At 67.9% G+C, this 21,524-nt stretch overlaps 3 protein-coding genes across 22 annotated transcripts in view; 2 read left to right on the forward strand and 1 right to left on the reverse strand.

The window, feature by feature from the left end:
* The first annotated feature begins 2,320 nt into the window (after positions 1 to 2,320).
* PRSS50 (serine protease 50) lies at positions 2,321 to 5,964 on the forward strand. Its single transcript, XM_036430232.2, has 4 exons — positions 2,321 to 2,513; positions 3,323 to 3,606; positions 4,771 to 4,937; positions 5,713 to 5,964. Exons 1-4 carry the CDS (start codon positions 2,422 to 2,424, stop codon positions 5,944 to 5,946), a joined length of 777 nt encoding a protein of 258 aa, XP_036286125.1. The 5' UTR covers positions 2,321 to 2,421; the 3' UTR covers positions 5,947 to 5,964.
* Positions 4,173 to 21,524, forward strand: part of ALS2CL (ALS2 C-terminal like) — a 33,054-nt gene continuing 15,702 nt past the window's right edge. For 16 of the 20 annotated variants that reach the window (XR_006741043.1, XR_006741044.1, XR_006741041.1 and 13 more), the window contains exons 1-3: positions 4,173 to 4,185; positions 21,207 to 21,255; positions 21,357 to 21,470. The gene's annotated coding sequence lies outside the window, so the exon portion shown is untranslated. Of the gene's footprint in view, positions 4,186 to 21,206; positions 21,273 to 21,356; positions 21,476 to 21,524 lie in introns of those variants that run through there. The other 4 variants (XM_045578794.1, XM_045578793.1, XM_045578795.1 and 1 more) reach the window with 4 other exon arrangements.
* On the reverse strand, positions 6,625 to 14,970 carry TMIE (transmembrane inner ear). The gene is made up of 4 exons (XM_036430231.2): positions 14,618 to 14,970; positions 10,898 to 11,015; positions 7,779 to 7,928; positions 6,625 to 7,512 (listed from the first exon to the last, which is right to left on the reverse strand). Exons 1-4 carry the CDS (start codon positions 14,708 to 14,710, stop codon positions 7,424 to 7,426), a joined length of 450 nt encoding a protein of 149 aa, XP_036286124.1. The 5' UTR covers positions 14,711 to 14,970; the 3' UTR covers positions 6,625 to 7,423.

Consider the following 21,524-nt stretch of genomic DNA (forward strand, 5'->3'; position numbering starts at 1 on the left):
GGGCGCCGGGGGCAGGGGGCGGCCGCTGGGGGGCGCCGGGGGCAGGGGGCGGCCGCTGGGGGGCGCGGGGGGGCAGGGGGCGGCCGCTGGGGGGCGCCGGGGGCAGGGGGCGGCCGCTGGGGGGCGCCGGGGGGCAGGGGGCGGCCGCTGGGGGCGCCGGGGGGCAGGGGTCGGCCGCTGGGGGGCGCCGGAAGGCGGGGGCGGCCGCTGGGGGGCGCCGGGGGCAGGGGGCGGCCGCTGGGGGGCGCCGGGGGCAGGGGGCGGCCGCTGGGGGGCGCGGGGGGGAGGAGTTGCGCGCAGTTGCCGCGGGGCAGGATGGAGCGCCGGTGCCAGCCTCCCGTCCCCGCCCCGGTCCGCCCCCGCCTCCTGGGCCTCCTGGGCCTCCTGGGCCTCCTGCTCCCGCTGCTCCCGCCGGCGGGTGAGCGCCCCTCCCGCCCCCTGCCCCCCTGCCCCATCCCATCCTGCCCTCCCCACCCCCTGCCCTCCCCTGCCCTCCCCATCCCCATCCCCATCCCCATCCTCCCCCCCTCCCCCCGTCCCCCTCCAGGGCCCCTCTCCACCTCTGACCTCCGCCTCCCTCCACAGGCTGCTGGGGCGCTGCCCGCCCTGACCCTGGTGCCTCCTGCGCCACCTGCCCCTCAGGGGGGCCTCGTCCGCCCCGGCAAGTCCCCCAGCAGAACCCCACCACCACCACGGGCCCCCCCACCACGGGCCCCCACATCACGGGCCCCCCCACCACGGGCGCTCCCACCACCACGGGCCCCCCCCGCACGGGCCCCCCCACCACCACAGGCCTCACCACCACGGGCCTCACCACCACGGGCGCCCCCACCACCACGGGCCTCACCACCACGGGCCTCACCACCACGGGCCCCCCCCCCACAGGCCCCACCACCACCACGGGCCTCACCAACACGTGCCCCCCCATCACGGGCTCCCCCCCCACGGGCCCGCCCCCCACGGGCCCCACCACCGTGCAGAACCCGACTACCCCGGTCATCACGGCTGCACCGCTAAGTGAGCACGCGGGCTGGGAGGGGGGGGGAGAGGAGTGGGAGAGGGGTGGAGGAGGGACTGGGTGGGAAGGCCTCCAGGGCCTCAGATGAGGGCGGAAAGGACGGAGGAGGAGGAGGGGGAGGGAGAGGAGGAGGAGGAAGAGGAGGTAGAGGAGGGGGAGGAGGAGAAGGAGGGTGTCTGGGCAGTGGGCACGCCTGGTCTTGCGCAGGAGCCTTCCAGCCATGCCCCTGAGACCCCCACCTGGAAGCACGCTATCCTGGGGCTCGGTGTAGCGGACTTAACTCACCCCAGTCCACACAGCCCACCCCACCCACCCCACCCCACCCCACCCCACCCCAACCCAACCCTTCCCCACACCACCCTCTCCCCGAGGTCCGGCCCCCAGGCGTGTCCCCCAGGCGTGTCCCCCAGGCGTGTCCCCCAGGCGTGTCCCCCAGGCGTGTCCCCCAGGCCCCTCCCCCAGGCCCCTCCCCCAGGCCCGGCCCCCAGGCCCCTCCCCCAGGCCCGTCCCCCAGGCCCGTCCCCCAGGCTAGTCCCGAGGCCAGTCCCCCAGGCCCGGCCCCCAGGCCCCTCCCCAAGGCCCATCCCCCAGGCCCGGCCCCCAGGCTAGTCCCGAGGCCTGTTCCCCAGGCCCGTCCCCCAGGCCAGGCCCCCAGGCCCCTCCCCAAGGCCCATCCCCCAGGCCCGTCCCCCAGGCCCCTCCCCAAGGCCCATCCCCAAGGCCAGTCCCCCAGGCCCCTCCCCCAGGCCCGGCCCCCAGGCCCCTCCCCCAGGCCCCTCCCCAAGGCCCATCCCCCAGGCCAGTCCCCCAGGCCCCTCCCCCAGGCCCCTCCCCAAGGCCCCTCCCCCAGGCCCCTCCCCAAGGCCCCTCCCCCAGGCCCCTCCCCCAGGCCCCTCCCCAAGGCCCATCCCCCAGGCCTGTTCCCCAGGCCCCTCCCCCAGACCCCTCCCCGAGGCCTGGCTCCAGGCCCAGCCCAGAGGCCCTGCGATGGCCTGTGGCGGTCTCTCCCGGCTGCCTGTCTGTGCAGTGGCCATTTCCTGTCAGGTCCCTGCCTTTCTGAGCCACAGGAGGGTCCCCAGAGAGGGAGAGGGTCCGCGTGGGGGAAGCAGGGGGTCTGTGAGGGTCTGTGGGACCAGGGACCGGCTGGACGGGCGGGGAGAGGGGTGCTGGAGCTGAGCCGGCTGGATGCGGCCATGGGAACAGCATCTTGCTCTCTGGCCGGTAGAGAGGAGTCATGGGGGTCCGCAGGAGCTGGAGTGAGAGAGGGGGTGGGGTGGGGGTGCCCTGGGAGCAGCTGGAGGGTCCCTCCCTCACCTGGCCCTCCCTCCTCAGCCTGCGGCAACTCCCACGAGCCCGACCCCACCCTCAGGGACCCGGAGGCTGTCGCCCGGCGGTGGCCATGGATGGCCAGCGTGCGGGCCAACGGCACACACGTGTGTGCAGGCACCCTCATCGCTGCCCAGTGGGTGCTGACCGTGGCCCACTGCCTCACCCAGTGAGTCGGGGCCCGGTGGGCTGGGGGAAGGGCGCTGGCCCCACATGGGCCCCGTCCTCCACCTGCTGGCCCATCGTGGCTGCTGCCCAGGCAGAGCCCCCCGTCCTAGGTCAGCCTCAGCGCGGCTCCCGCAGGCGGAGCGCAGTGCTCGGCTTTCCCAGGAGCAGAGCGCCCCCCACAACCCGGTCCCGCTTCCACAGGGAGCAGGCCCAGTGCCTCCCTCCTCCCTTCATGGGCCAGCAGCTTTGACACTCCGTGGCAGCGGGCCGGCCTGGGCACCGGGCCGGGAGAGGACCAGCTGCTCCTCAGACAAGAACGCGGTGCTCACCGCGGTGTCCAGTCAGTGAGGGGACCAGAGGGAGGGCAGCCGAGCTCCAGTGAGGGGGAGCGGCCAAGGGGACACCTGTGCTGGCCACGAGGGCTGGCCACGAGGGCTGGCCAGTGCAGAGGCGTGATGCGCGTGATCCGGCCTAAGGTCCGCACAGGCTCCAGAGGCATGCTGGGAAAGGAGGCCAGGGGAGAGGCCAGGGCCCAGTACGGGGCCCGTCACTTTCTGGGCGCAGCCCAGGCCGGGACAGACTCCAGAGGAAGCGAGGGCCATGCCACCTCCACCCTTTCCTGCTGTGTAGCCCTGAGCGGGCCCTGGGCTTCTCCGAGCCTCGGTTTCCCCTCCGAGGAGGACGCGGCCGCACTGTGCAGGGCTGGGCTCTGCTCCCTCCGCTGTGAGGAGGCTCGGGGCCGGCCACGGCAGGCGGCTGCGGTCTCCGCTCGGAGCCTGGCACTGACGCAGACGCCCGGTACTTCCCCAGGGACGGCGTCACCTACTCGGTGCGGATGGGGAGCCCCTGGATCGACCAGCGGGCTCCGACCACGGTGGACGTCGGTGTGCGCGAGGTCATCCTCAACAGCCGGTTCCGGGCCCGGCGCTACTGGTCCTGGGTGGGCAAGGCCAACAACATCGCCCTCCTGCGGCTCGAGAGAGCACTCACCTACAGCAAGTACGTCTGGCCCATCTGCCTGCCCGGCCTGGACTACAAGGTGCAGGACTTCTCCCTCTGCACCGTGACCGGCTGGGGCCGCCCCAGGGCCAACGGTGAGTCCCGCCCGGAGCGGGCAGGCGTGGGAGAGGCAGCTGGCCGGCCGGCCGTGGACAGATGTTTCTGAGGCGTGGTCCCTGGGAGCCCCTGCTCCCACCTTCCTGCTGGGCTGTCTCTCTCTCCTTTTTTAAAAATAAGTTTTTATTGATTTCAGAGAGGAAAGGAGAGGGAGAGGGAGATAGAAACACCAATGAGGAGAGAGAATAATGGATCGGCTGCCTCCTGCTGGGGATGGAGCCTGCAACCCTGGCACGAGCCCTGACCAGGAATCGAACCCTGATCTCCTGGCTCGTAGGCCGATGCTCAGCCCCTGAGCCGTGCCGGCTGGGCCCTGCCGGGCTCTTCTACCCAAGGTGGTCTTCCCCTCGAGGGGTTCGGCAGGAGCAGCCTGGCGCCAGGCTGCAGGGGGCAGAGGTGCCCAGGAGCTCCGGCCAGACGGGCAGGAGGGCCGCAGAGCGGGCTCTGCTGTTGGCAGGATTCCGGGGGGGCCATGCCTTCAAGCAGAACATGGAGGTGAGAGGAGCCGGCTCTTATCTGGGAAAAGCTCCCGAGGTAGTCGGCCCCAGAGTCTGGGAGTCCCTCGGGATCCCCCCAGGGCCCTCAGTCCCCTGTCATCCCATTGGGAGCAAGGCCCAGAGCAGGAAGCTGTCCTGGCCCTCCGGGGTCCACTTCAGGCACCTGCCTTTCCCCGTCCCCCCATCACCCCCACCCGAGCCTCCGGCTCCAGCCCAGGGGAGGGCCTGGCTGCTGTCTTCCCTGCCACAGGCTGTCAGTGGCTGGGGAGGATCAGAAGTCCCCAGGCTCAGGCTGTGGACGAGACCAGCGAGGGGAGGAAGGGGGCCGTGCTGGGGGCTGAGGGGCGCTGGCCGGCTCAGGGAGGAACCTCTGAGGAGGGTCTTGGGTGGAAGGAAGGGCAGGAATGGACTCAGCGGGTGGGACTCTGGGGAGGCAAACCAGGTCCCGTGAGGCCAGACTGGGGGCCCTACCCGGGTCCCCCTCCAGGGGAGCTGGGGAAGGGCAGGTGGGACGGCAGGTGGGCTGACCCTGGAGAGACCCCGCCCTGGCCCGCCGTGTGGCCGGCGGAGAAGGCTGGGAGCTGGCGAGGAGCCGAGGGGGGGGTGGCAGCAGGGAATCCACCGCCTGAGGAGGCCTATCCGCAGGCTCTTGGCCGCAGTCCCGGACCATCCAGGAGAGGGAGGTCACCGTCCTCAGCAGCAAGGAGTGTGAGGACTTCTACCACCGGTTCTCCAGAATCCCCGCCCTGATCCGGATCATCAACTCCCAGATGGTCTGTGTGCAGGACACCGACCGGAAGCAATTCTGCTACGTGAGCGCTGGCCCTGCCCTGCCCCACCCCTGCCCTGCCCCTGCCCCTGCCCCTGGCCCTGGCCCTGCCCCTGGCCCTGCCCTGCCCCACCCCTGCCCCGCCCCTGCCCTGCCCCTGCCCTGCCCCTCGCCCTGCTCCTGCTCTGTCCCTGCCCCTGCCCCTGGCCCTGGCCCCACCCCTGCCCTGCCCCTGCCCTGCCCCACCCCTGCCCTGCCCCTGCCCTGCCCCTGGCCCTGGCCCTGGCCCTGGCCCTGCTCTGTCCCTGCCCCTGCCCCTGCCCTGCCCCTCGCCCTGCCCCTGCTCTGTCCCTGCCCTGCTCCTGCCCCTGCTCTGTCCCTGCCCCTGCCCTGCCCCTCGCCCTGGCCCTGGCCCTAACCCTAACCCTGCCCCTCCCCTGCCCCTCCCCTGCCCCTGGCCCTGGCCCTGGCCCTGCCCTGCCCCTGCCCTCCAAGCCCTAGGCCAGGATGTGGAGGGGGAGGGGGGAGAGGGAAGGAATGAGCAGAGGCCATGGAGCAGGAAGATGGGGAAGGGAGATGGGATGGAGAAGAAATGGAGGTCAGGTGGAGAGGGGGGGTGGGGAGACGGAGGTGGGTAAGCGGGGATGGAGGACTGACTCCAGAGCATGGGGAGAGCACCCTCTGTGGGAGGCCTCCTGGGTGCTGCTCGGCCAGGGACACTCAGGGGTGTGGGCACAATCTGTGTGAAGCCCCTGCTGGTCCCTGAGCCGGGCCCCCTTTCCCCGGGGCAACGCCCTGATCTCTGCCCCCGCCCCCAGGAGACCAGTGGGGAGCCCCTGTCCTGCCCCGCGGAGGGCACGTGGCTCCTGGTGGGCATGGTGAGCTGGGGGCCCGGCTGCAGCATCAGCGAGGCACCGCCCATCTACCTGCGCGTCTCGGCCTACCAGCACTGGGTGTGGGCGCGCATCAACGGGCAGGCGCTGCCCGCCCCGGCCGGCCCGCTCCTGGCGCTGTTGCTGGCGTTGCCCCTCAGCCTCCTCGCTGCCTGCTGACACCGCAGGCCTCCCGGGGCGCCCTCCCCGGGGGCCCCTCTGCACCCTCGGCCAGGACAGGCCGCTCTCCTGTCCCCAGGCAGGGCCCGGACCAGGCGCTCATTAAACAGTTCTCTTCCTCACCAGCCTCCTTCCTGGGCCTGGTGCCCGCTCGCTGGCTGCTCCGGTGGGAGGCGGCCGAACAAGACAGCGGGAGCGGGGCTCGGCATGGAAAGGCAGAGCCCAGGGCCGGCCTCAATGTGTGTGTGTGTGTGGGGGGGGGGTGTGTGGACCCTGCAGAAGGCGGGGGAGTGTGTGCAGCGATGATCCGGGGTCAGCGATAGAGGACATTGGAGGCAGGGAGGCAGCTGTGGGCCAGGAGCTGAATGTGTGCTCCCGTTAATTTGGTTGGAGCCGGGCTCTCCTTGCCGTTGGCATGGCCCGGCAGTGGCCAGGGCACACCCAGCCCTGGGCTCAGACCCCCGAAGGCCTGTTGAAGCCACAGCTGCCCCTGCTCTTGGGCACCTGACTCCCTCCAGCCACCTCCGTCCAGGCTCGGAGAGCCAGGAGGGACCTCACCGGCTCTGCTGTCACCGGCGCTCCAGGTGGGGTGGAAGGCACTCAGCTTTATTTATTCATCTCAGCCCCCCCAGTCCCCCCGCTCCGGCCAGAACCCTCTGGGATCGCCTAGGCCCCAAGGCCCCAGGCCCCAGGGACGCCCCGGGACGCCCGGCTGGTGCGCGCGGCCCTGCAGAAGCCCTCCGCACCTCTCACCCGGGCCTTCTCATCGCCGTGCTTTGGGCCTGTTGTTGAGGGTGGGAGAAGAGGCGCCTCAACCCCAGCTGCCCCTCGGTGATCCCCTGGGGCCGATGGAGAAGGATCACGGCACAGCCGGGCCCGCTGGCTTCTCAGAGATTCCCTCTCCCCTCCCCCCTGGCCCGGCTGCAGCCTCCCGCACCCCTGACACCTGCAGCCCAGCCCTGAGCCCCAGCCGCTGCTGACCCAGCAGCCTCTTCTCCATCCCTGAGTGTAAACCAAGTGCATCCTGCTGCCAGGGGCTTCGGCTGCGGGGCTGGGGGTTCTGCTTCTGGCCACCTCCGCGCCCCCGCTGGACCCGAGCCCCTGATGGGTGGGGGCTGACCCCCCACCCAGGGCTGCCGTCCGGCACAGCCTGAGAGCCGCCTGCACCCAGCTCCCGGCTGCCCACCCGGCCCATTGGTTCACGTGCTTTCCCCAGTGACCCCACAGCGTGCCACTCCCTTAGCTCCCTGTGCTCCAGCCAGAGGGTGAGACCCGCCTGTGGGGGGCAGGCTGCTCTGATCTGCGGAGGGACGGTGGCCCCGGCCCGCTTTGCTGAGTGGCCACGTGGACAGGGGAGAAGCAGCGGAGCCCAGGCTAGGAGGCAGCACACCTGCGGTCTGGTCCCTGCCCCTGGCAGGCTCAGGGAGGAGCGTGGAGTCCAGGCTGCCGCCTCCAGGAAGCTCTCCTTGATTCTCTCTCACTTCTTGGCTTCATTCTTCTCATCCTCCTCTACCTTGATGGCCACCGTGTCCACGCTGTCCTTCTTCTTCTTCTTCTTCTTGTCATCTGAGGGGCAAAGGGGCGCACACCAGGCGTGAGACAGCGCCCTACGGCTCACCCGCAGCCCCACGCCCAGCCCCTCACTGCCGTCTTCCCTCCAGCCCTCTCCCACATGCACAGCCCCTCTTCGTTCTACCCGCCTCACCCTGGCCAGCTCTGTGTCCTGGCGCCCTCCCTGAGCCCCTGGGGCAGGTCTAAGGCACTGGCTGGCTCCGCAGGGGGGGCGGGGGGGGGCGGGGGGCGGGGCATGGTGGGCAGGGTCTGGCGCTCACCTCCGGGAACCTCTGTGAGCTCATTGAGGGGCGGCACGGTCTCCAGCTTATCAGTGTACATCTTGGCCGCCTTCCGCTGCAGGTAGCGGGCTTCGATCTCCTTCCGCGTCCTCGGCACACGGCAGTTGAAAACACAGCACAGAGTGATAACTGGAGGGGACAGCGAGGGTGTGGCCAGGGCTGGAGCTCGGCACCAAGAAGGTGCCCGCACCTCAGGCAGGCGTGCCTCCCTCCGCCTAGGGCTGTCCCACCTAAGACACTGCTGGGAGGCTTGCAGTAAGGCATTAAATAAAATACCTTTAGTAAGGTTTTTATTTCCCTCCCTCCTTCCCTCCCTTCCTTCCTCCTCCCTTCCTCTCCCTCCCTCTCTCCTTCCTTCTTTCCTTCCTTCCTTTGGTCTCAGAGAGGAAGGGAGAGGGAGAGAGAGAGAAACATCAATGAGGAAAGAGAGAGTCTTCCTACTGGGGATTGAGCCCACAACCCAGGCATGTGCCATTGACCGGAACTCAACCAGGGGCCCTTCAGTCCGAAAGCCCACGCTCTGTCCACTGAGCCACACAGGCCAGGCTGAGGCTCGAGTCTGGACAAAAGCCCTCTCGGGCCTGGATTTTACAGGCTCCGCACGGGGCTGGCTACTGGTCACACACTCGTGGGAGGGCTGGTGCCGGGGCTAGCGCTCCGCTCTCACTGCCTTGCGGTTCTCAGGGGCCTCAGGTTTCCATTGGGCCCTGCCCTGTCACAGCTCCTGGTCCAGAGGTCCTGAATAGACTAGTCCCGCAGGCGGGCTGCCTGGAGGGCCCGGGCCCCAGCCCCGGCCGTGTGGGTCAGAGTGCCCCTCCACCCCGGCCTCTCCTGGCTGTGAGAGCCGCCGGCCAGCCCTGCGCACGGCGGTCACTCAGCCTGAGTTATTCCAGGAGCCGGTTTCCTGCTGGGGCGGCGCCCAGGCACCTGGGCCAGGGCACGGCGCTGGCCTGCCCGGTGAGGGGCACGGCGACAGGGCGGCCGGGGCCTGGCTGAACTGAGTTTATGTTCCTGAGGCCCCACGGTCTGACCACCGCGGGCCTAGCCTCGGGAGGGGGGAGCTGCTTCCTGCTATAAGTCCTGGGCCAGACGTGACGTCCTGGCAGACTCCCGGGACAGGAGGGCGGGCAGGACAAGCCGCCTGTTTTGGGACGGTGGGTCAGACCGACCCGACCTGGCCTGGGCGGGAGCACCCTCTGGAGTCGCCCTGTGCAGCTTCAGCCAAATGTCACGGCCCATTGCGTCTCACCCAGACTCGCAGAGGAAAGGAAAAAATGAGTGAATGGGTCTCAAGGCTCTTGCTGCTGAGGACAAGACTGGCTCCTGAATGAATGGGTGGGGCCTGGGGGCAGTCACACCCAGGAGCTCGCTGGGGGCTGCGTGAGGCCCCAGAGGAAGGGACGGCCTGGGCTGTGGGGTAGGCCTGCGTGACAGCCTTCCGGACCCGGAGGGCTGGAGCCTGGGCTTCTCAGATCCTGCCTGCCGGTGCCCAAGGCCGGTCCCTCCCCCAGCCCGACTGGCCGCCACGTCTCCCGCCCCCAGGCCCTCCTCCGGACCAGGCTGCTCCGTCCGCTGGCCCAGCCTCGGCAAGGGATGGAGCTGCTTCCGGGCCAGGGGGCTGGTTCAGGGAGCACAAAGGGCAGCCGTGGGGCCGGGCAGGGCTCAGACACCGCCCCTCGCTCTGGCCCGGCCGCTGGCTCCACTCCAAAGGACCTTCGACTGAGGTCCAGGGCCCAGGCCAGAGGAGACCCCGGAGGCACCCATCCACCCCAGCCCCTCTCCACAGGGTCTGGGGGTGATGCCCGCAAGCTGTGCTCGGGGTTCACCCAGACTGGGGAGCAGGGGGCTCGGCCTGTGGGCCGTCCTCACCCTCTTCTCGGAGTGGCGTGAGGGGCACGTGTCGGTTGTGTGGTTGGTGTCCCGGTGCCTCTGGGCCTGGCACCTCTACCACGTGGGGCCGAGCCGAGCCCGGGAGAGGCCACTGTGTGCCCGAAGCTGCCTCTGCGCCCCCTGTGGCCCCTGCAGGCCAGAGCCCCCCACCTGGCAGGATGGGGCTTGACTCCCCCCTCCTGGACCCCCGTCTGCCGCGGGCCTGCACCCAGAAGCCTGCCTGGTGCCCAGCTTCAGCTAGGAATCACACAGCCTCTTGCTCAGATCCGGGCCCCACCAGGCGGTGAAGAAATGGGGGTGGGGTGCCCACGGGGGGGGGGGGCACTTCTGGAGCCAGGAGAAGCACGTGCCAGTCAGATGTCCCGATCTCGTGGGAGCCCCGTCTGGGTGTGTCTCATGCTGTCAGCAGGCGCTGCCTCGGGGGACCCTGTCCGGGGACAGCTCCCTCAGAGCCTGCATGCGCTTTACCCGACCAGGCCAGGCGCTCGCTCCGGGAGATGCCAAGGGTTATCTGAGGCCTCTGCCCACACCACCCCCGCGCCCTGGGGGCCTCCAGCATCCACCGGGGACCCTCCCCTCCATGTGCCTTTGCAGCGTGCCCCCATTCCCTTGGCCTGTAGGAACCCCCCAGACTGCCATGGCGGCCTCCTCACAAGCTGGCGTGTCTCTGCCCTCCCCCAACTCCAGGCCAGACCCCCCCCCAAGGAGCATGTCCAGCCCATTTCTATTTCTACTGCGTCAAGCACCCCCTCCCCCCCAGGAAAGATGTCTCCTGCTTTTCATTGAGATGGTGGAGGCATGAGGGCAGTGGAATGTGACAGGGCAGGGCTTGCAGCTGGGGAGACACATCTGCTGGGCATCTGGGAGCCTCCGGGCGGGGCCTCGCCGGGTGGCCTTGCTGGGCCCCTGGGTGTGGGCCTGAAAGTTGGCTGAACTGCAGGAACAGCGTCAGGAGGCCCGAGGGGAGAAATGACACGTCCGTCCCGGATCCGAGGCCCTGTAATCACCCTAATTGCCCTGTGGCTGCTTCCCCATTTGGCGGGCAGAATGCTTCAGGTCACCACCGCCTGCCCGCCCTCCACGGGGACTCTGCGTGGACGGAGGGGCCTGGAGCCACAGCAGGCCTCCTGCGGGCACTGCCGGGAACTGCTGGCCCGAGCCGAGCCCCTGGGTGGAGCCGGGCGGGTGCGGGGGGCGGGGGTACTCACTGATGGACAGCACGAAGAGGGAGAAGATGCCCACCACGTGCCACAGGCGCATGTCCCAGAACACCACAGTCTCCTTGGTCAGCGGCGGGGGCTTGGGCTTGGGCGGGGCCGTGCTGGGCTGCGGGGGGAGAGGGCAGTGAGCCGGGAGCCGGGCCGGACAGCCCAGAGGCCTGGTCTCAGCAAGGACCAGCCAGGCCCTTCAGGAGCGCCCAAACCCACTGCCCAGACCAGTGCCTCCCAACCTCGTTGTCTCAGGCTCACACACGGATTCCTGAAAGCCCGCGGCAATGGAAAACAATCCTGCTGATCTGACCAAAACTACATATTTACTTTTGATGCGTTCACACTGCACAGCTATCGTCGTGTGGGTAACTAACTTTCTGTTTTATACTGATTATTTACAGACAGGAAGAGAGAGGCATAGAGAGTTAGAAACATCGGTGAGAGAGAAGTATCGACCAGCAGCCTCCTGCACCTCCCCCACTGGGGATGTGCCTGCAACCAAGGTACATGCCCCTGACCGGAATTGAACCTGGAACCTTTCAGTGCACAGGCTGATGCTCTAGCCACTGAGCCACACTGGTTTCAGCTACTGTCACTTATTTATTTGAAGATCTAAGGCAGGGCTGGGGAACCGTTTTCCTGCCAAGGGCCATTGGGTATTTAAAACACCATTCGTGGGCCCTACAAAGTCACCGACTTAAAAATTAGCCTGCAGGAGGGAGGTGGGGGGGGCAGAAAAATTCAATAAAAGTAAAAAAAATCAGCCTGCTGCAGTGGGTCAGGCATTTAATTAACTCACCCCTCATGCCTTGGCAGGGCCAGACCAAGTGACTGCTGGCCTGGGGGCTGGACCCCCCACCTGGGTCTGAGGGAACGAGGTCAGTGCCCTGACTACGTACGAGTGCTGCATGTTTTTAAATCTTCCCGTCACCGTTAGAACTCGCTGTCCTAGACCTCAGGAAGTTCCCAATTCAGCACACGAGAGCCGAGCCCCAGAACCATGGAGCCGGGACGTGGAGGGCAAAGGTGGTTGGTGCTTGGGAAGACCGAGGCCAAAGGGCAAAATGCCCCCACTGCTTCCAGTCCCTCCGATAGCCTGTGGGTCTCTCCTCCTCCTCCAGTCCTGGCCTTCACAGGCAGACGGGGACTCAGGACGAAGGCCAGAGACAAGGGGAGGTCTGTACTATCCTGGGGACTTGGCTCTCCCGTGCTGCCCACCCCCCCAGATGGGATAGGTGTGGAGCCCGTGGCTGCGCCTGGCCAGGACCCCACACCTCAATGCCAGGGCTGGGACAAGGCCGGTCCGGACAGGACAGACCTTTGTCCACAGTACGGCAGCGACACCTGGAGGCTGAACCATGTAAGCACATGGGGAGCATGTCAGCCAGGCCGGGCAGAGCCAGCGGCCTCCCCTTCCCAGTGGGCTCAGTGCTCCCTGGAGGCTTGAGGGGACCGTGGCCCCGCCTCGGAGGACCGAATGGACCCTCAGGGACACGGCCTGCCCTGGGGGTTCTAAGGGGACAGCATTGCTCTGGGCTCTGGGTGGGCCAGGCCTGCTCTGGGCGGTTCTTGCAGACCTGCCCTGATCTGACAGGGACATGACCGCTGTTCCCACACTTGGCTGAGGGTGTGGATGGGACTCAGTGTTCAGGAGGGAGGAGCCTGGCCATCTGTGCGCCGTACGTCCTCCAATGAACAAGGACCGGCCTGAGGAGTCCCTGGGGGTCTGGGAGGAAAGGCAGCCTGCAGGCCGCCCTCCATCAGCCTTTCCCTGGGTCCAAAGCAGGGACGGGGTCCTCCCACCAGCCAGGCTCTTCCTCCTCCCTCCCTCCCCCTCATCTCCCACCTTCTCCCCCTCCTCCTCCTCCTCTCCCTCCTCTCCCACCTCCTCCCCCTCCTCCAGGGAGCCTGTCCCGGGAAGCCATAGGGTCTTTGTGAGGGATTGGTACCCGATTCCCTGGCTCTTTTCTCTTAACCAGGGTGACCTGTGGAGTCAGGGTGAGGGGTGGGGCACACCTGGGGTGGAGCACACAGTGGTACAGGACCCACGTGTGGTGGTAGGACATGTGGGCAGTGTCAGGGCAGAGCCGGCAGAGGCAGGGTCCTGGTGGAGGGTGACAGGAGCAATCGGCTGTCTCCTGTGGGGGGCGCCGCAGGGTCTGAACCCCCATCGGAGCCTCAGCCTGTGTGCTGACGCTGGAGGGCTGGGAGGGGGGTGCACGGGCCTGGCTGGCCCATCTCTCCGGTGCTTCCCCGATCCCTGGCTCCGCCAGGCCCTTGCAGTGGCAGGTAGATGGACTCCAAATGCACTTTCCCTTAATGAGCTGGGAGGAACCCTGCTCCGGCCGGGAGGAGTCCTTGGCTCAGACTGATTCGCCCCCGCCTCCCGGCCCCAGGGCAGCTCAGTTTCTGCATCTGAGGCCTCAGGGCAGCAGAGGTGCCCAAGCCCCAGCTCAAGCCAGCCTGGCTCCCCTTACAGGGACACAGGAGCTGACATCTAACTCCAGCCCCGCGCTCTGACCACACCCTGGCCAGCAGCAGGGACGGCTAGCATTGGGCGGCAAGGCTCTGGCCCCACCCATGTCCCCAGACCCTTCACAGCCGGCTGTGCCCTCTGACCCCAGCACAGGCCTGCCCACCCTCTCCCATCCTGTCCCTAGCACCTGCCACTCCAGGGCTTCCCGGATGTCCCCTGCTCTCTCTGCACCCATTGCTGCAGAATTCTGGGTCTGGTTGCCTTTGGTACCCCTTCCCAGATCAGCAGCAATGGTTAGAGGGGCCGGGAGGCTGCAGAGAGCCCCTCCCAGCATGCCCAGCCCTCCAGCCAGGCTGCTACCACCCCCCCCCCACCCCCCCCAGCCATCTTCCTCACCTCTTCCTGCTGTCTCAGCGGCTCCTCCCAGGCCTCCCAACAACACGCCCCCTTTCCACTGTGTTCTCTTCTGTCCAAACCGGGTCTCAGCACGATTCCCCTCTACAAACCCTCTCACACACAAGGACCAAGACAGACCCTCCCTCCAGGGCACATGTGTCAAACACAAGGCCCTCTGGCCAAATCCGTCCCGCCAGGCCTTGCAATGTGGCCCGCACCGCGCTGTCATCACTGCACTCTGCTGCGTTTCCATCACAGTGGCAGTTTATGACTGTTCAGTAAACCATTCGGCCCGCGATTTAGGCTGGATTTTAGATTTTGGCCCCTTCTCTGATTGAGTTCGACACCCCTACTCCAGGGCTAAGGCAGTCATCACCGCCTGCCCCAGCCTCTGGCATGGAATGCCATTTCCTCACTCCTTCCCCAGGGAGGTCGGCCTGGGGAGGACCGGGGCCTGGGAGGACTGTGGGCGGCAGACGCTGTTTCCGCCAACAAAGCCAGGGACTAGAGCCCCCATCAGACTCGTGGGCATCCCTCTCCCAGGCCCCTCTAGACGGACACTGGGGAGAGGAGCTGAGGGACCCCAGCGGACGGGACAGACCTGGATCCCTAAGATCAGGTCAAAGTGAGTTCCCCCCTCGGACAGAATGCCCCTGAAATCAGGGGACCAGGGCCCGGATTAGGGCTGTCTCCCCGCCTGGAAGCCTGGGGCCCGGCTGGTCCCCATGAAGCCAGGCCCCCCACGGGAAAGCAGCTCCAGCCAGAAAGGCACCCACCCGCCTGGCCGGGCCGGCCCCCCCAGCCCCCCTGAGGCCCCCCGAGGCCCCCCTCCGCGTCAGACTCACTTCCACTAGCTGCCCAGCGACCCCGGCGAGGCAGACCCCCAGGGCCGCGCCGCTCAGCGCCCAGAGGGGCCCCGCGCCCCCCCGCCTGGCCATCCCGGCGGCCGGCAGGTCCGAGCAGAGCGACGCCCAGCCAGCGGCGCCCAGGCAGCTGGCAGGGGGAGGCGATCCGGCCGCAGGCGGGCATCACTTATTCATCGCTGGTGTCCGGTTGCTGGGCTGTGGCCGCTCTTGAGCGCGTGAAGGCCCGCCCCTCCGAGGACCAGACCCCCCCCACCTGGACCCACGTCAGGTCCTGCCCTGCCTCCCCACTGGGCCTCAGTTTCCCATCTGCCCAGTGGGAGGCCCTTTCCCTGGTCACGTCCTGGATGTGGACAGCTGCGCCGGACCCAGGTGCCTGCGCCCACAGGCAGGTTGCCGTGGCGACGGGCGCTCAGGGATGCCTTGGGCTGGCTCCCTGCCCGGAGGCGGCTCTGGTCACCCTGGACACCGGGGCCGTGGGGGAAGGGCGAGGTAGAATGGTGGGAGCCGCTGCTGCGGGTGCCATGGAAGGTTCCTGAAGGAGCCAGCATCTGCGGCCCTGAGGGCTGACCCTCAGCCCCTGTCACACCTGAGCCCTGGCCCCGACCTCACACTGACCCCAGCCCACCTCTCACCCTGGTCCTGCCCAGGGGGAGCCCTGACAGCCCAGGGCTGGAGGAAAAGAGGGGGAGGGAGGCTGTGAGGGCTTGGATACCTGGGGAGGGGAAGGAGGGGCAGCCTGGGTGGGGAGCCTTCTGGTGTGTGTCCTCCCTCCCTGCCCCCTCCTCCCTCCTCCCTTCTCCCTCTCCCTCTCCCTCTTCCTCCTCCCCCTCCTCCCTCCCCTCCCCTCCCCCTCTCTCCTCCTCCTCCCTTCTCCTTCCTCCCTCCTCCCTCCCCCCTCTCCCCTCTTCCCTCCTCCTCCCTCCCTCCTCCCTCCCCCCTCTTCTCCTTCTCCTTCCCCCTCTCCCCTCCTCCCTCCTCCCTCCTCCATCCTCCTTCCTCTCTCTCATCCCTCTTCTCTCCCCCTCCCTCCTCCCTCCTCCCTCCTCCCTCCTCTCTCCCTTTGTTCCATTATCACACATCTCCTGCCTCTGAGTGTGGAGCTGCACTCAGGCTGACCCTGCGTCTCTCATCACCAGGGGAGACCTGCCAGGCAGGGGTGCTGTGGGCCTCAGGCCCACCCTCAGAACCGGGACCCTATAGACCCAGAGCCTAGGGACTCCGCCGGAAGGTGCTATACTGAGCAAGGACCAAGGCAGGCTGCAGCAGAGTGGAGGGCCAGCCTCAGACACCCAGAGTCAGGCCTGGGAGGTGGCCGGCTGTAGGAAACCAGGAGAGCCGAGGGCCGGGACGGCTGGCCCAGGCCTCCTGAGGGGCCCTCAGCAGCGGTGGCCAAGCCTGGGGGCTGGCCACCCATCCTCCCAGGCCTGCTTTGGCCAGGCTTCAGGGCTCCACTGCAGCCCTCTGTGGGCCACTGCTCTGCGCTCCAGCTCACCCTCTGTGAAATGGGTACGACGGCAGTACCAGGACCCACACATCACAGGAAGTGCCAGTCCTTCTGATGTTGGCGCTGGTGTTGCTCAAGGCGCTGCATAGACACCCAAAATACCGGTGATACTGTTCAACACCTATGTCCTATAGCAAACACCAGGGTGAGGGGCATGTCCTCAAAGCTAACACCCTATCCGTCTTGTTATTCCTCTCCCCGATTTTCTGATGTAAAACTGAGGCCCAGAGTGGGGTTGTGCTTTAAGGACACTCAGGAACAGGAGCCTCAAACTCGGGCTTCTGCCCACTGACCGGCACAGTTTCTAGTTCTTACGACATTTCCCTTCCCCAGACCCCTGCCCCCCGTGGGGCCCATCAGATCTGGGGGGAGGGGTGGAGCTTGGGCCTCCCTGGCTCCCCCGCCCGGCCTCCCTGGCAGGCAGCTTCCTCTCCGTACGTGGCTTGCATGCTGGCCTGCAGAGCTCCATTTGTCCCTTGTGCACTATTTTTAGCTCCTGTGGGTTTCCTGTAGGAACCCAGTCCAGCTTCCAGCGCCGCTGGGTTGGAAGCCATGAGCAGAGGCCATTCACAGTGGCCAGAGGACACGGCGAGGGGCTCTCTCCTGAGCCCCAGCCCCCAGGGCTCCAGATTGAGCTCTGGGGGAACGGGAGGTAGGAAGCAGGGATCCCCCAAGTCGGAATCAGCCTGAATCTGGGGCACCTGGAACGTAGCCTGGGCTGAGCAGCCGAGGCCTGGGACGAACGGCTGGTCCTGCTGGGAGCTGGCAGTCTGACCGTGCTGGCCCCGGGCCTGGCTCAGAATAGCTCTGGGGCTGTGTCGGGTGGGTGACACCTATGTGTGCGTAGGCACGAGCTCTGTCCACAGCATCTGCGTACACAAGAGTGCGCGTGCACTTTGCACGTGCCTCTGTATGTGCCTGGGTGTGGGTCCCGGTGTGCACAGGCCACAGCCTATACACCTGGGTCTGTGTGAACGTGTACACATACGCCTATGTGCAGGGCTGCCAGCGAGCTCTGCAGTGGATGAGTCTGTGTGGCACAGGTGAGTACATGCCACTGCATTACGTGGCCTCTATGCGTGTGCAGGGGTGTGGGTGGTTGGGGTCGGACAGGGCCCTTGGCTGTGCTGCAGGTGCCGAGGGAGGTGGGCCAGCAGAGGCTGCCCTCTGGCTCTCTTGGGCTCGGCCAACCCTGGGCCCACGCCCAGGAGAAGCTGGGAGGGGCCGGGCCAGTCTGGCTCACTCTGGCAGATAGTGAAACCGAGGTTGGCAATGCCCATGAGGTCACCCCGTGAGGGGGAGTGAGGGAAGACTGACCCCGTCTCCAGTGCCCTGAGGTGTGGTCCGACAGGAAGTCTGGACGCAGGGAGGAGGGGAAGCTGAGGGGCCCTTCCCTTCCTGTCCGAGCCCAGGCAGCACGGCTTCCCTCGGCTACAGGTGCAGCTGAGGAAACTGAGGCCCTGAGAGGGGAGGGCTGCCACAGAGACACCAGCAGAGACCAGTGCCTCCTCCTCAGGGACCTGCCTTCCCCATTGGTTGCAAATGGTGACTCACATGGTCCTGGGTGGCCTTGCTCTCTCCACACGGACCCTCTCCAGCTCTTAGCCCCTCCCCCAAGCCCCAAAGACCCACTTGCCCGCCCACTCTCATGTGTCAGGGGACCCTCAGACCCTCCAAGACCTGGCTCATCTGCTAGAACCCCCGGGACTGACCACGCACCCCTCCACCAGGCTCTCTCTTCAGTCTGGCAGGAGGGGATGGGCCCACCACAGCCGCAGACTTGAGCGGGGGCTGGTGGCCACTTGGCACTTGCGCTGCCTCCGGACACGCCCTTTTGCCCAAGTGGTCTGGGCAGTGAGAGGCAGAGGTGGCCCAGGGTCACCCCTGGACGCTGCAGCAAGTGATGGGGCACTGGCCTGCGGCCGCTCCCAGGGGCACCGCGTCAGACAGTGGGTTCCTTTGTTCAGGCGGGAACCTTGGTCCCTTCCCCTCCGGGAGGTCCTCGGGACTAGGCTTACGCCACCCTTCCCAAGGTCAAAGGCCCTGGCGCAGACAAACGCGCTTGGCGTGGAGACCCAGGAGTGGGGGGAGGGGGACTTGCCAAGGTCACAGGCTAGAGTGGCGCTGGCCGATCCGCCCCGCCCAAAGGGGGTCCAGGAGGTCACGGGCTGCACCCTAGGCCCGCAGAACATCAGAATGGGCGAGGGGCTGGGGGCTGGGAAGGCCCTGCCAGGCCGAGGAAGCCATGGTCCCTGCTGGCTCTCCTCAGCCCTTGCTCGGGAAGCGAGGTGAGCCGGGCTTGAGTGAGTTTGGGGTGGAGTTGAAGGGTCAAGTTCACCCCTCCTTCTCCCTCCCCCTCTTTGGCTCCCAGGAGCCTTTGGACCCTAAGGACACCAGAGGGGTCTGGCCTCAGGAGAGACCTCCGGCGGCCTTCAGGCCAACCCTCGCTCCCCACGTGGTCACACCGGGGGCGTGGCCGTGGCACAGAGGGGCGTGGTGAGGCGCTGAAGGGCGGGGCTCGGGCGGAGGGGCGGGATGGGATGGGACGCGGAAGAACTGGGCTCTGGGGGCGGAGCGTGGCGCGGAGGGGCGGGACTCAGGGGCGGGGCTCGGGGCGGGGCGGGCGCGGAGGGGCGGGGCTATGGGGGCGGAGCGTGGCGCGGAGGGGCGGGGCTCTGGGCGGGCCGGAGGGGCGGGGCTCGGGGGCGGGGCTCGGGGGCGGGGCTCGGGGGCGGGGCGGGGCGGGCGGGAAGGCGTGGGGCCGCGGCCAGAACCCGGGCTCCGCTCACCGCCGGCGGCGCCGCACAGGTAAGTGCGGGTGGAGGGGCGCCGTGCGGGCTCCCTGTCCCGCTCTCCGCGCTCCAGGTGGGACCTTCGCCTCTGCGGCCCCTCGCCCGACGGGTCGCCGTCCCTCTACGGCCCCTCGGTCCCTGCGGCACGAGTGTGTCCGAGTGTCCCCCTGCCCCGACCTCCCTGCCCCGACCTCTGGGCCGGGTGGTCACCGCCTGGCTCCGGAGCAGCCCCTCCCCTCCTCCTGGGCCGCATCGCCCGGGGCGTGGCCGGGGCCTCAGCTCGCCCGAGGGCTGCCTGGAGGCGGTGGCGCCGCCTGGTGGTGCCCGCAGGGAGGGCCGGCGGGCGGGTGGCGGTGGTGGCGGGAGCCCATGTTTGGGAAAGTCCGGGACTGCGTGTGCCCGGCGGGCGGGCAGGGCAGTGTGTGTCCGGGCTGGGGCTGGAGCGGAGCCTCTGGACCAGCAGCGGGGCCGCGGGGGTGAAGGGGGCAGAGCAGGGATGCCGGGGGCGAGGCGAGTGGGACTGCGGACCGCTGTGAGGGTCAGCGCCCCCTCCCAGGTCCGCTCCCTCCGCCAGCTGTCCGCCCACCTGCTGGCAGGTCCATCAGGGGCCCGGCGGCCGGGAACTGCAGCCAGCAGCACTTCCTTGCCTCCAGACCCGGACATACCACAATGGGTGCCATGACAGGGTGTGGCCGGGGGCCAGAGAGGCCTCGGTGACCTGCCCCAGAGGGACCCGCAGGGACCAGGCCAGGAATGCAGGGAGGGAGCAGGTCTGGCTGCTGGGTAGACTGACACGGGGACAGGCAGCTGAGTCACCTGGGCATGCCTGGACCGGCCGTGCCCAGCACTCCTCCCCTGTGAGCCCTGAGGCTGCAGGGGAGGCAGGAGGCCGCCCACCGGAACTGGCCGGCGTCCTCAGGTGAGTCGCCCAGCTTCTCGGAACACGGAGCTCAGGGCGCCTGGGTCTGACTCCGTGTGCGCCCTTCATACAGGGTGTCTGGGCGCTCCTGCTCCTTTCTGGGCCTGTTTCCCCACATGCACACCGTGTGCAGCCCCCCACGAGGGAGCCTCACACTTGGCTGGAGAGAGAGGGCCAGGCCCTGGACCAGAGAGAGCGGGTTGGGTCAGAGAGGGAGGACGCCTGCTGGGTCCCTGGCTTGTTCAAGCTTAGCACCACCTCCTCCCCTGCAGACATTCCACTCACTCATACGCACTCACGCCTGGCCTCACCCCTGCCCTTACACTCCCCTCCACACCCCCAGGATGAAGCCCAGCACTCCTTAACCGGGGGCCACCAGCCCGGACCCCAGCCTCTCCTGCAGCCTCGCCAGCCGGGCTTACGGCAGTGTGACTCAGTTTCCCAGGGCTAGAGGTCCCTTTGGGGCCACAGGCAGCTCTGAGAGGTGAGGGAGGCTGAGGACCAGGTCCCCAAACCCAGAGCCACTCCCTCCCAGCTGCTTATCCTCCTGGGGAGTAAATGTTTGGAAAGCTCTGCTCTGGTTTGAGCCCATTTCACGGAGGAGGTGACTGAGGCGCAGAGAGGAGCAAGGCTGTGGAGACGCCAGGGGGGCCTGGGCAGGTGGGGTCTGGGCCATCGCTCAGGTCTGGGAATAGAGCTGCAGAGTGAGGGGCAGAGAGCTCGCCTCCTGAGGGTGGCGTTGGTGTGGGTGGGGCAGCCCGGATGAGTGGGGGTAATTGGTCATCAAGACCTCCCTGTGGCTGGCGAGTTGTTTACTGCAGGTCCCCGCTCACCCAGTTCCCACCTCCCGTCCTGGTCGCACCCTCCTTCCTCCACCGTTAGCCACTGTCCTCTCAGCTCAGACCCCAGCTGCCTGCCAGCTGAGGGGCAATGGCCGCCCACAAAGGGCCTTTCCATTCCTGCCGTTTCTGGAGGTTGCACCCCAGACCCCATGGCTGGCTCCGGTCCTGCCTGAGCTGACTTGGAACAACTTGCCCCTCCCCCGGGGGAGGGGGTCTTGGGCTTGCAGGGCTGAGAGACAGAGAGGGGGAGAGAGAGCGTGCTCCAGCTGCTTCCCCTTCCTGCCTCCCCTCCCGAGGCCTCGCCCTCCTGAAGCAGTGGCAGGAAAGGTGGGGCAGGAATGCCTGGGCCCTGGGCCACGGCTCTGAGGCACCCGCCCTGCTTTCCCCAGAACCGATGTCCTGGGGTTGTGGGCTCCCTGGGGAGGGATGAGACTCCTTTCCCCTGGGGTCGGCCGGCCATCACCAGCTGCCTCCATCACGCCTCTTGCCCCCTTCCCCCCAGGTCAGCTAGGTGGCAGCGCGAGGGAGAGGCAGAGTTGGCATATGCCCTCCTTTGCCAGGTGAGTTACCAAGGCTGGTGAGAGGGCTGAGTCCACGGGGAGGCTGTGGCCTGGCTCTGGGGCTGGGTTTGGGCCCACACCCCTTCCTGCCCCTCCCTCAGGCAGGAGGCCACCTTCCCAGCTGAGCCTACCTGGTCGGAGGGCTCCTTACTGCAGGGCGGGACGTCCGAAGGCTGGAGCCCACCTGTCCTCAGGAGGAGCCATCAGCAGGGTGAGCCGGGTGGGGTGTCTGGGGTGTCTGGCTCCCCCCACCTTACCCTCACCTGGGG

Source organism: Pipistrellus kuhlii, unplaced genomic scaffold (assembly GCF_014108245.1).
Source record: "Pipistrellus kuhlii isolate mPipKuh1 unplaced genomic scaffold, mPipKuh1.p scaffold_m20_p_103, whole genome shotgun sequence".
Taxonomy (NCBI): Eukaryota; Metazoa; Chordata; class Mammalia; order Chiroptera; family Vespertilionidae; genus Pipistrellus; species Pipistrellus kuhlii.

Excerpts from the sequence above, each read along its gene's own strand:
- TMIE (XM_036430231.2), bottom strand. The coding sequence starts at position 14,710 with ATGGCCAGGCGGGGGGGCGCGGGGCCCCTCTGGGCGCTGAGCGGCGCG. Across the intron at positions 7,929-10,897 it reads CCTCTTCGTGCTGTCCATCA|TTATCACTCTGTGCTGTGTT; the intron begins GTGAGTACCCCC and ends TGTCCCCTCCAG. Across the intron at positions 7,513-7,778 it reads GCTCACAGAGGTTCCCGGAG|ATGACAAGAAGAAGAAGAAG; the intron begins GTGAGCGCCAGA and ends TTTGCCCCTCAG.
- PRSS50 (XM_036430232.2), top strand. The coding sequence starts at position 2,422 with ATGGCCAGCGTGCGGGCCAACGGCACACACGTGTGTGCAGGCACCCTC. Across the intron at positions 2,514-3,322 it reads GTGGCCCACTGCCTCACCCA|GGACGGCGTCACCTACTCGG; the intron begins GTGAGTCGGGGC and ends GTACTTCCCCAG. Across the intron at positions 4,938-5,712 it reads ACCGGAAGCAATTCTGCTAC|GAGACCAGTGGGGAGCCCCT; the intron begins GTGAGCGCTGGC and ends CCCCGCCCCCAG.